At 37.0% G+C, this 13,366-nt stretch overlaps 1 protein-coding gene across 9 annotated transcripts in view; it reads right to left on the bottom strand.

The window, feature by feature from the left end:
* The window catches only part of LOC111149312 (LIM domain binding 2), a 381,228-nt gene that overhangs the window by 83,777 nt on the left and 284,085 nt on the right, over positions 1-13,366 (bottom strand). For all 9 annotated transcript variants that reach the window (XM_022506302.1, XM_022506304.1, XM_022506303.1 and 6 more), the window contains exons 3-4: positions 9,518-9,690; positions 2,281-2,403 (exon numbers count right to left, since the gene is read on the bottom strand). In XM_022506302.1, coding sequence (XP_022362010.1) covers positions 2,281-2,403; positions 9,518-9,690 — 296 coding nt within the window. The remainder of the gene's footprint in view (positions 1-2,280; positions 2,404-9,517; positions 9,691-13,366) is intronic.

Raw genomic sequence — 13,366 nt, 5'->3', positions numbered from 1 at the left:
ATAAAAATATATATTTTTATATAAAAATATATATTTTTATATAAAAATATATATTTTTATATAAAAATATATATATTATATTTTTTTTAAGAATTCTAAATTTCTTCCCCATTAAGCTGTGTCTGAAATAGACGGTCTCAACAATTTTCATCCTATAGTACTGTAAGGGTAAGCAACACCTTTTCCAAAATATCTGCCACATTTAAAAGAGGGATGTAATATTCCATGGGTAACCCCAAATGTTCTGGTGGGCTACAAAAAAAATGAAATTTCTTTCTGGGTTTCATTGTGAGATGAGTCTCTTAGTTGACACTCTTCCTTTCTATTTGTCTTTCCTTCTTCACTGGCAGACACAAACTGGAGCTAAACAGAGAGAGACTCAATAATTATCCTTTTGTCTTCATGCCTGTAGTCATGAGACTATACAAGTTCCTCTAACATTTTAATTCATTCTTTCCTGTACTTAGTTTTTCTCATAGTCATGCAACCAGTTGGCTTTGTGCATTTCAACAAAAACCCAAAAGTCAGAGAAAAGAGTTGGAGGTTGTGACTTCTCACATCAGTTTCTGAGAAGGGAGTTCTCTGTGGACATAGAGCCAGTATTTATGGAAGCCCTTCCATGTGCCAGAAAGAGCTGGTTCTATAGATAGTCATGAGGTAGTTGTCACAAACATCATACGCATCAAATTTGCAGTTTACAGAAGACAGGATATAATAATAAATGAAAGGAAGGACATTACTGCTGCCAAAGCTGCTAAAAGCCAGTCCCCACTACTTGAAGAGGACCTACTATGTGCCAGGCACTGTTTTACGTTCTTTACGTGCATTAACTCTTAATCTTCAAACAAGTTCTCTGAGGCAGACTCTATTACTATACCCATTTTATAGATGAAGAACTGGAAGCACAGAGTTGCCATGTCACTTGTGCAAGGTCACAGGAACAGGAATACACACGTATGTGATCTCATTCTAGGGTCCAGGCTCCTGACCACTACCTTCTGCTGCCTTTTGGTCTCTTTTGAGAACACTAAGAGTGGCTACTCTGGGCTCCTTCAACGGGATTAGAAGATGTGTACTGGGCTTTCAAAGTGGAGAACTTGAGGGTATGGATAGGCAGAAAGATTGGAGCAGGGGAGTGGGGTGCACAGGAGGAAGCACAAGGTCAATGGGAAGGGGAGAGATTGGGTTTAACCAATTGGGAAGAGAGGGTAGAGGACAAAACCTGGGGAGACAGAGTGGAATTGGATAGTCTGGAGACAGATGGCTCATCAGCCTGGGTTTTGGAGTTTGTACCAGCTGAGTTGAAATCTTGATTTGCCACTTTCATGCTGAGAAACAAGGAGCAACATATCAAGCTCAAGTCTTGGTTTTCTCACTTCTAAAGCAGGGATAATGATTCTGCACCTCTCTGGGTTACTGGGAGGGTTAAACAGAACATGTACATATGCTTAGCACAAGATCTGGCATAGAAAACACCTAGTAAATTCTAGCTACTCTTATTGTATTCTCTTTTGATTGTACAGGGTCTTAAAAATCAGGCTCATTAAGTCTGATTTTGCTCCAAAGCCTTTTCACAGAAACTGCTGCATCATGCATTATGGAAGAGGGATTTATTTAAGTCAATGCCTTTGACGCCTTCTTCAGGGACTGCACTCAGCTAGTTCTTACCAAGTCTTACCTCTAAAACATATCTCCAGATTGGCATCAGATTTGGCCATGCACCTAGTTGGTGCTCAATAAATGTGATGTGATATGTGGTCAAGTGAAACAGAGCGAAACCCAGACTGCTCGCTTCATCCCACAACTATGGTTAGAAATGCTGTAGACACAGTTCTGAGCTACCTGAGCCCCACTTCTTGTCAGATGGTTCCAATCAAAACTGGAAACTTGTTTTCCTTACCTTACTTCTTGTTTTATTTCCTTCCCCAGTTATACATAAAAGGTTTAATAGCCCAGGCAGAGCAATACTTGATAATGATTCAGTGGAATTTAAGAGAAGTACAAACTGTTTATTGAGGTAACCTCAGTTTGGAGTTTAAAATAATAAAATATCCAAAAAAAAAAAAAATCTCACACTGCACCAAACTCAGAAACAAAGAGGGGGAAGGGGGCCTGTAGAATAAAATAGTTGAGGGGAAAACTCAAACTGAGAGTTCATTACCCAACATGTGAAGACTGTTGGTGTTCTTTCAGAGAGAGAGAACTGTACTTTTCCTCCTTGAGTAAATGGGGTGGGGAGTGGGGAAGGAAAGAGAGTAAAATAGTGCTGAAATTACTTACATGCATGGCTAGAATGCTCCTTGGGACTAACTCTCTGTATTGTCTAATGGTAAAGTGCCATGTTTTTATTCTCATGAGATCATCAAAGGTGAACTCCAAGATCAGTCTGCCTTCTGTACACACCTAGAAGCGACAAACAACACACTCATTTGCTGTGCACTTTGTCAATGCCACACTTTTGTAACTCACACGTCAGCTGCTCAGCGTGGTCTCCCTGACTGTCCTCGGACGCGCTGGATCTTGGCAAGGATGTGCTTTATGCACGACATACTGAGACAAGTGTGAGCTCTTGGATCCATGGGTTCAAAAGACAAGACAGCTGCTTACTCGCCATGAGCTACAAGTAACTTGACTGGTTGTTGCCAAAACTCCATGAGCCTCTGTTTCCTCATTTGCAAATATGGGAACAAAACCTATATTATTGCAGCATTATGTCAAAAACTCCTGACACACAGTGTGTCCTTGCAAAAATCATACTCTCCCACCTCCTTATCTCTGTTTTCATCATCCTTCTATCCTCAGAGCTTGAAATCCTGTTCTAATCATGGTAGACCTACTCTGGGAGAAAGTACCTAATAAAATAATTCATGCTTAAGTAGGACTTACTACAAGGTTATCCAAACAGAGGAAGTTTTCATTTTCAGGGACAAATTCCAGGGGGACAATGTGTAACCCAAGGCAGCTGGGATCAGTTATTGGCATGTGAGAAATAGAGGCATGCTATCAGCAGTGACAAATTTTGCTTGGATAAAAGGCCAAGTTTTGGGGGAAGGGGTGGTATCTTTCTAAGAAAAATATGTATTATTAAAGAAACATAGAATTTATGAGGCTCTCTTCCTTGACAGAGTGATCATTTTTTTCTTCTTTTGATATTCAGATCATTTTTAGCATGTAGTTCCTATTTAATTTACCTATCTTCTTTCATTAATGACTTTGAAATCGGAGAAATGTTAGGCAATCGGACACCATGGATCCTATTTCAACTAAAAAATAGGAAGTAGTGGGAGCATATTGGTCCAATTTAAATAGTTACAACAAATCATTCAGTTCATGTTTGCTTTGGAATAGACAGAGGCTTTGACATCAGAAAGTGCTAGATGCACACCCTAACTCTACTTTTACTTATTTTGGAACTTTGAGAAAACCAAGTAAATTCCCTAAGTTCCCATTTCCTCATCTGTAAGATGAGGGTAGTACTAACCTTCTGTAGGGATGCTGGGTAAATATATGAATGATATTGTATGTGTAGATTGCCTGGTATTATACATGGCACGTAGTAGGATGGCAGCAAATAATAGTTCTAAAGATAAAAAGAATGCAACCCAAAAATGCAGAACCCTGCCACTAGTGGTCATCATAATGTGCTCTCTGAGACCCAGGGATCCAAGGAAGTGTCTCAGGGGCTCTGCTGGGAAGAATTTGGCCTCTATATAGACCATGTGATCTCCACCCATTTTCTCGATTTGACCAGAGCAGCTTCAGTTTCATCCTTTCAAGGTATTGGACTTCTGAACGAGTTTTTTGGAGAAATGTTTCCTATGCTAAAAGCAAATATACACAATTTTGGAAATCAATGCACTACACAAGTTTTAAAAATCATAAATAACAATTAACTCACTAGGAGGGTATGCTCATTTCTAAAACTATAGTCCATGAAGATAACTAACAATTTATTTCAACCTTTTTGAGATATTAATAACCACTTCTTTCTTTGGGAATTTAATACAGAAGGCCACCATTTATTGAGTTCCAACTATGTCCTAGGCAGTGGGCTGTGTGCTTTCTATTTATTCTAATTTAAGTTAGCATTTTCTTTATTATTTTTTAAATGGTATTTTTTTTAATTAAAAAAAAATTTTTTTTAGAGAGAGAGGAAATGTGTGAGAAGAGGGGGAGGGGCAGAGAAGGAGTTGAGAGAATCTTAAGCACATTCCAAGCCCAGCATGGAGCCCAGTGGGGGGACTCAATTGCAAGACACTGAGATTATGACCTGAGCCAAAATCAAGTCTGATGCTTAACTGACTGAACCACCCAGTTGCCCCAGTAATATTTCTTTGAACAAGCCAAATACCAGTAGAAGGAGTGTTAGTAACATGTGTTGCAAGGGCACTACTTAAGAAAGATGCTATTGATGTCCACCATTTTCTTTTTTTTCAAAGGTCTCAGAAGCACTGTAGGATAATTATTGATAACTGGGTGAAGATCTCCAGCTCAGACTCCACTAACAGAATCCATGGGTAATTTTAGGCATTTAGACACCTTGTCCTAAACCTCTTCAATTGAGTGGTCTTCAGAGCTTCCTTCCTGGCATCTTAGCCATGAGGGTTGTGCACTTGGAAATGGGGGAAGACTTTCTAGAACAAACCACTCCTCTAGAACATTCTTAGCATTGGAATTAATTCACCAAGGTTTTCAAAGGGGTTGCATGGAGATTAAGCTACACAATTCCCTCCAGAAAGTTAGTATGACAGAAGCCACCTGCAGCGAAAGCTTTCTCAAAAGGGAGGTGACTGCAGGCATCCAGTGACAGCTGAAATGTCTTGACAGCAGAGGACAAGGATATTTGGATGCTATAATCTTTTTTTTTTTTTAAAGAAGGGGGATTATTAGATGTTTAAATAAATATTAGCCCAGTTAAATGTCATGCTTTTTTCTTATCTAATCTATTTGTTTTGTGTTTATGAACCACAAACCCAAGACAGATGGAGGTTCTACTGGAATAGAATTCCATAATAAGAAGGCATAGATGGAGTCCTTCCGACGAGGTACTCAACTGGAGGATCTGTAAAGTCAGGTTAAATTGTATTCTCTGTTTACTGTGACAGAGCAAACCAGTTGAGGACACTTCTTGCCTTCGAACTGTCACGGGCCTACAAAAGGGAAAACTGCAACAAGCCTTGGGCTCCTCCCTTGTAAGCCCAAACCAAGAAATCAGCCTTATCCAGAGCATATCACATGCAAGAGAGGAATCCTTAAAATTGAATCTGAGTTGACTGTGAAAATTAAATGACTTCCTTGAATGGAAGAACAGAGGAGAATTTGGTCACTCTTGTGCTCCCTCAAGGTAGTTTTTTTTACCCATGGCCTTCTCCCAAGCCCTATTCAGCCTCCCTTCCTGCCCCCATCATGGAAGTTAAAGGAAACTAAAGGCCTTGTGATTTATTCAACATGCAAATATCAGCAAATGGAATAGAGGCGCCTAAGGGGGGGGGAATAAAAATATATATAAAAAAAATATATATATATATATATATATATATATATATTCATATTCCTTGTCTGGAAATGGTAAAAAAAAAAAAAGACAGTTTATAAAGGAGAATTAATATTTTCTCTTTTCAGAGAAATTCTGTGCATTCCTCTTAATCAATACAATTAATGTAGCTTTTATCTAAAGTTGGCCCTTTTTTTTTTTAAAGCTGCCTTTCACTTGGAATCCAAAATCTAAAGGGTCCCCAATTAAGAAAACATTTTCTGTTGTGCTGAATTCATGTTACCGTACTGTGAGCTCTGACATTTTGTTTCTGTGGTAACCAAAATCAGCTGATTAGTTGGCATGGCAACAGAAAAGATGTAATCCCAGCAGACACACTCTAATCAATGCCCCCAGCACAGATGGTCTCCGGAGGATCAACAAGAAAGAGGCTGGCAGGCATTCAGTGGATCACGTGCTAGCTTGAGACTAGGCCAGGAACAAGAGAACTAAAAAAGAACATTTCTCAAACTAACCGGTAGCTTTTTAACCCTTTTCTTTCTCTAATTGTAAAGCAATGTTGACCATGCTGTTGTAGAATACAAATGATGTTCATAGACCTGTTATGAAAGAAAATGTGCTTTTTAGGTAGAAGTGTTTACTTAGTTTTCTTGGTGTTTATGCATGAAATACTGCTTTCAAATTAACAATTGCATAAAGCTCATTGTATTTTATGTGGAAATACTGCATATGTAAATACATATGTATACATATATGAAAGCAATATGATCATTGATATTATACTAATTCAACTGGAACAGAGAAAAGGGTAGAAATAGATAAATCCTGGACTATAATGTTGCAGACAGGCTAAGATAGGAATGATGTCAACGACATGAATGAGCATTCATATAGGGAAAATGGCTGAGGCACTTCAGGGTACTTTCCTATAGTCATAAATAATTGTGTAATAAATTAATTGAGACCAGAGAAAACATAAAGCCATGTTTACAGAATGATAAGAGTGTTTGGTCATGGCTGTAACTATGACATTAGTTTGTAAAATCTAAAAGTAGCCCTATGTGTACCCCAGGGAGGCTCCTCTCAGCATCTGTCCGTATTCACACCCTCAAATATAATTCAAGGGTCTTGGATTCTGAAAACCTTGGTGATTGCTCTTCAGATTATTAAACTTTGTTTTCAATTTGATTCAAAATTGAATACAGAAAAGAAAGGCTTCATAATGTGTGTTTTAAAACTCTAATTACATATTTATCCATAATCTATAGTGTTCCTAGGATCAGGAAATTGCAAAATGTGCACTATACTCCTGAGGAATATTAAATATTACCATTGATTAGGACTGTGGCTGATATTTGATTCACCAGTTGACCAAATTTTCATAAAAGCAACTCAGAACCACTGGGTCAAACGCTATTTGGGGAATTAGAGTGTATTGATAGTCTAAATTAGAACAATGTGATGTGCTTGTACATAATGTGCTAAAGTAATTCCATGTATAGTGGGGCTCCCCTTTAAAAATAAAGCAGCAGCTTCCAGACTACATTTTTCTTTGTGCTACTGAAGGGTCATTAGCTCACTGTTTTATACTAAATACTCACATTATTTTATTACACGAAGATGGGTTATTTTTAATTAATATAAGTACAAAAGAAAAATTGGAAGGATTCTTTGGGTAGTATCATAATCACCAAGGTGGGGGGAAGAGAAAAAAAAGTAAAAAGAAAAAAATGAATGCTTTAGAATTTTCTAAAAATAAATGTGCATAATTAGCATCTGGACTAAGCCCACATAGCTAAGCTGCATTTCCCAGAAAGTGATATTTTTCATCACAGTATGGAAATATTCATTACAAGAGTTGGGAGATGTACTGCCATGGAGTAGAGGGAGAGGTGACCTAAATAACTGAGGCTTGAGGTGAAAGATCTGAGTTCAGGAGGTTGTTCTGGTCTTCCCCAGGGCCATCTGAGAGGGAAGCATTCCTGGGTGAGGAAAAACTGCAACCAAGGGAAATCTTAGCTTCTTGATTTGAGTGAAAAAAGGCACTTCATCAGAAGAATGGGATTTTTAAAAAAAAATTTAAAACTCATCCTGAATATATATCATTTTATCTTCAGAGCAGTTGACTATGCTCATTTACGAAAAAGTTGTGGCCTGGAATGAAAGAAATTGAGAAAATATAAAGGACTACCTTTTATTATACAATTTACAGTTATATAAAATGTTACACATGTTATTTTAAAATTATTTATTGTTATATAATTTATGGTAAAATATTGTATTAGTGTGTTTATATAAAATATTTTATGCTTTATAAAAGGAATGCTGCAAAAATGCATTTTTATTTTCAATGGCTCTAGGTTTTGGAAGTAGCTTCTTCATTATAGCCATTTTATTTAATTCTCATGGATTTCTTTTTTCCTGTAAAGCATAAGGAATTGGCATGTTTTTCTTGATTACCTAAACATAATGCTAAGCCTAGACAAAAACAAAACAAACAAATAAAAACTGAATAATGAGCTAGCAGAGAAATCCTTTCTCTGTGGGTCTCTGACTTCCTAACTTTTGAAATAGGTGGTGTTATCCAACTGAGATACAAGATTATGTAAATATTTTACATCTCCAAAATGAAGTGAGACATGCACAGATTAAACCATCATCCAGGTGATCATTCCTTTCCATGTAACAAAACTCTCTTCCCAGCATGAACATCTACATACAGTGGGAATGAATATTCTTTGTGCCTGATTGGCAACCTTCCTTTCCATTCAACTGTTAAAAAGGAAGAAAGAGAAAAACCCAACTTCTGCCCCACATTTAAAATGTCTATTGACAAAATTAAGATACCATGAAATCAATGACATTTGATGATTTGCTTTTGCATTTTTTCACCATTTCCTTTGCCCTTTTTTTTTTCTTAATATATCATCATGAGCAATCAGGAAGATGAAGCTGCACCAACAAGATCAATGGATACTTTAAATGATAAACATTTTATTTTTATATGTGTGCATACAAAACTGTGCATAAGTAACAAACATATCTTCAGTCTTGTAATTTGGGCTTTTGCAATTAACCCTGATAATTTAAGTTCTCAACTATAAAGAGAGGATTGTCATGTGTGTTTTCAACTAAAAGAGATAGCTGCTGTCATTAATATTATAGATTAGTTTCACACTGAGTCTTCATCACAATGCACTAACTAGTGTTCATTCAAGTAAACTGTTTGTCAGATTCTCTGGCTACATATTTGTTCTTACTAATTTTGCTACTTGGGAGAGGACATAAAGGAATTGTCTGTAGTGTTCTAGAAAGGTCTTTGCCCGGAAGGAGTATTTCCCCATGTTGATTGTCTGTGGATGGGAAGGGTCATAGGTGTAGAACGTACAGAAGACATTTTCTTTCACTTCATATCCTTCAAATTGTGCCTCAAAGATCATGTTACCCAGTCCTCCACCCAACACCCTCCCCTGTGTTTCTCATTTTCTCACAACCAACTTTGACTCTACTGTGCTCACTTGCTGACTGACCAACCACAGAACTTCTCAGAATTTGGGGAAACAAATTTTAAACTCTGAATTCTCTAGTTACATTTATATTTTTATATTTTTATGCTCCTTAAAGATTGCAATTAGCTGAGTTGTAGTTAGTTGCCTTTTTTCCCATTTATTAACATTTGAACTTAGCTTTAAAAAATATTTAATTTTAGAAACAAAACACAAATACTGACCACACAACAATGGGAGAATGTTCTTTTAGATGTAGAAGATTATTTGTTTTCTAATTTAGCAACCTGTCTCTTAATTTTGCGGGTCTATCATATTTGCTCTGCATCACATGCACACATCTTAGAACAATGTTCACCAAGTGTCTAGCCATGTCACAAACAAAAGAGATTATCTCATAGCACTGACAGTGTCTGAGATGTAAGAAATCAGCTTAAAGTTCCAGAAGAAAAGCATAATTATTGTCCTTCAGTATACCCACAGAAGCACAAGCCATGTTGCTGAGTATGTCCTGTACCTTGGTAAACATGGGCTTCCCATGCTGGGTGACCATAGCACACTGGTCGCAGTCCACTGTGATGGATGAGTTGTGGTATGACTCTTTCGAGTGTTTGAGGATGTAATACAGGTCGGTGACCCCTCCTTCAAACACAGTGCTAAAGTAACGAGGGATAAGAGTCCTGCCAATAGCTGGGAAAGAAACACAGAGAAATAAAACATTAACAAAAGAATCCAATGGTCCCATTCAACCCACGCCATTGCCAGACTTCCAACTGGATACAAATCATTTCAAGAAACCAATCATACAAGGAGGTAAATTTCTTTCTTTTGTAAACAGCCATGACCCTTCTGAGCTGCAGTTAGTGAAATAAAATCCCCAACTGTTCAGTAAAAATTTGTACATTCATCTCTACAGATTTTGTATTCATTGAAAGTCAATAATGTAAGGGTTGGTACTTTAAAACTAACAGGAACAACAACCACAACATCAAATATAACAGGAACAAAAGCAATGACCACTGTGAATTTCCTAAGTATCCTCTAAATGAATATATTTAAAAAAAAAATAAAACACATCCAATCAAATTGGATTTTGCAGTGAATTGTTTATAAGCCAATCATCCAATCATGTATTATTAGTAATAGTAGTCATAATGTAAATTTTGATAATGTAATGCTTTGCAGTGTGTTAAGTATTTTGGGATTCTTTCATTGAATCTTCAGAACAACCTCAAGGTAGTGGGGAACTGGAAACCAAAAGGATTATTATGTCAAAAAAAGGTCATTAGGACTGTATCAAAGTCACATGACTTATAATAAGTAGATAATTGGGGTCTCTACCTCCAAATCTGCAAACATTTACTCTTTTCAACACTGTCTCCAACTGCTTTAATGATTGAGAATCTGCATATACAAAAAGGTCCATACCTGTGTAAATACTGATTATTCTATTGCTTCTGGAGTTGGATATCTTTCTAGAACAAAAGACCAATTTTAAGATAACTTGATACCTTCTACTTGTTCTAAATTGGTCTCTTTGATTCCATGTGTCCTGCCCTACCCCATTTTAGTTTGCACGATCGGTAAGTAGCTGGGTCTCTCTGATATATGATGCTTAGAAACACCTAACAAGCCCTTGCTTTAGCAGAGATTTTAAATCCTCTTAAACTGAAAATCCCAACTCATAATATCAGGAATTTTGCCTATGTGCAGATTTTGAGGCAAAGTACTAAAGCACTCTCAAGCAATCCAAGGTTTTTAATAAATCTCTTACATTCACTATATAATGCCTCCTGAAAGACAAAAATAATATTTAAGATAAATAAATTACCAAAGAGAGCTTTAGTAGGAAAGATCATACAATATTCACTTCAATGTTTTAAAATGTTTAATTTCATTTTAAAAGAATCAATGTTAATCCATTCCATATGGATCTATATCTCTTTTGTACATGGATTTGGGGGAAAAAAAACTATAAAAAGAATATCCTGCCAAACTGTTTTCTGAAGTAATCTCTAAAGAATCCTGCTGTGGATGACTGGTCTCTGAATAATTTATATAGTTGTTATTGCTTTGTATTTATTGCAGTAAAATCAATCAACAAGTGTGTATTAAATATTCCAGGATTTTTGGCAATTCCATTCTAAATAATCCTCACACATACATTTTCCAAACACTGCTTAATCCCCAACAGCGCATGTTCATTTGCTAAATATGAAATTCAAACAAGAGTGATTTGAGTCCACCATGTCTTTAAATGTACACACAGCTGAAATTATAAGGAAAACTTTGTTAATGCGAAAAACCTTATTGTACTTTTCTAAACAGATAAAATTAATTTAATGCATTTCAAATAGTCTAACCTAAAACTAATTTCCATAAAACAGCTCTAGTAATTTGACATTTGGGGATCTGTACTGTGGAGAATAAATACAAACCATAAAAATGTAGATGAAAATATTTCACTACAATATCCAAGGAATTGTCACATTAAAAAGGTTACTGCAAATAAACATCACTGGATTAGCCACATTATAGCTTATTCATCATGAATCCTGCACCATTTCAATTCCTTTGTAGTAATATCTACTATATATTATCATCATTTTCATTCACAGAATAAAAAAAATTGAATAGGGATAAAAGTTGCAACTTCTTAACTTTAAACCTCAATTTTTAATTACCTTTCCAACTCCAGAAAATGTACAAACTATATAGTAAATATACTTAGAGGAAAATGTAGCTTTGCTTTATTTAGTATTTTCTAGCACTCTTGAAACTGATTGTTAGGGATACCTGAGGTTTGTGTTCAGCCCCTTTTCTTTATGGGAACAATATATTTCCCCCATGGTCTTGTGTTGACCATCACTCACAAAACTCCATTATCCACTGTGGTAGACTGCTACCGGTGGTCCCAATGAACCAGGACAATTGCATTCACACCTTTGTGGATGTAGTCTCCTCTCCTCAAATCTGGACTGGGCTCTTGATCCATTTTAATCATTAGAATGGGACACAAGTGACCTCGTGTCAGTTTTGGGCTAAATCTTAAAAAGGCTTAGAGGGGCGCCTGGGTGGTTAAGTCATTGAGCATCTTCCTTCAGCTCAGGTCATGATCCCAGGGTCCTGGGATTGAGCCCTGCATCTGGCTTCCTGCTCCACAGGAAGCCTGCTTCTCCCTCTCCCACCCCCCCTGTTTGTGCTCTCTCTCTCGCTGTGTCTCTATCAAATAAATAAATAAAATCTTTTAAAAAAAAGAAAAAGAAAAAGAAAAAAAAGAAGAAAAAAACAAAACAAAACAAAACAAAACGGCATAGAGAAGCTTGTACTTTGCGCCCGGGTGAGAAGTCAGAGACTATGTACGAAGTTCAACTACTCTAAGACTGCTGTACTGTGAGAAGCCCAACCAACTGAGGCAGTCACATGAAGAACTGAGTCTTCGGGCTGACAACCCCAGTGAGCTACCAGCAAACAGCCAGCACCAACCTGCATGAGTGAGGCCATCTTGGAAGTGAATCCCTAAACTCCAGTTAGCTGCCTCAGGCTGGTATCACATGAAGTGGATATAAGCTGTCCCCCATAGTTTTGCCCAAATTGCAGAAGCATGAGTAAATAAATTAAATGTTTGTACTTTTAGCCTCTAAGTTTTTAATGTAACAATGGAAAAACACAGCACCTCTCAACCTCCTAAGCTATAAAGATGGGCAAATTAGAATCCTCTCCTGAAAGACAAAGAGGGCAGTCTTGCCACTAAAAATGTGTATTATAGAAACACAGAAACTTGCATAGAAAGGAAAGCATATTAGAGAGACAGAAAGTCTTTGTGGACTGATTTAGTACCTCTTAGGACTGAAACCCAGTTCCATCCCTTGGAGGTCCTGCTTCTGTGAGAAGTGTACCTCCTGCTTCTTTTGCTTAAGTGAGTTTGTGTTAGTTTTCTGTCATTTGCAAACAGATGAACCCTGATTAATGCTGTCCCACTGCACTGGAGCATGGACGGGGTAACAAACGCTAATGTAAAAGAAAAAGGAAGTGATGAGAAAAAATTAACTATAAGAGATAGCTGAGTCTTTTTGTGCAACATCCTGTGTCAGTAGCTGTATTCGTCTTCTATACCTGCTGTAACAAATTACTACAAACTTAATGGCTTAAACTCTCTTTATTGATTATCTCATAGTTCCTGACAATCTGACATGGGTCTTGCTGAGCTAAAATCAAGGTGTCAGTAGGGCTGTGTTCTTTTCTAAAGGCTCTAGGGGAGAACCTGTTTTCTTGTTTTTTTTTTTTTTTTTTTCAAGGATCTAGGAGCTGGCTGCTTCCTTGGCTATGTCACCTTCCTACATCATCCACCAGCAATAGTGGTTGG

The sequence above is a fragment of the Enhydra lutris genome, unplaced genomic scaffold (assembly GCF_002288905.1).
Source record: "Enhydra lutris kenyoni isolate GAN:26980312 unplaced genomic scaffold, ASM228890v2 scaffoldscaffold21, whole genome shotgun sequence".
NCBI classification, from domain to species: domain Eukaryota; kingdom Metazoa; phylum Chordata; class Mammalia; order Carnivora; family Mustelidae; genus Enhydra; species Enhydra lutris.
This window is presented reverse-complemented; position numbering and strand designations above follow the sequence as displayed.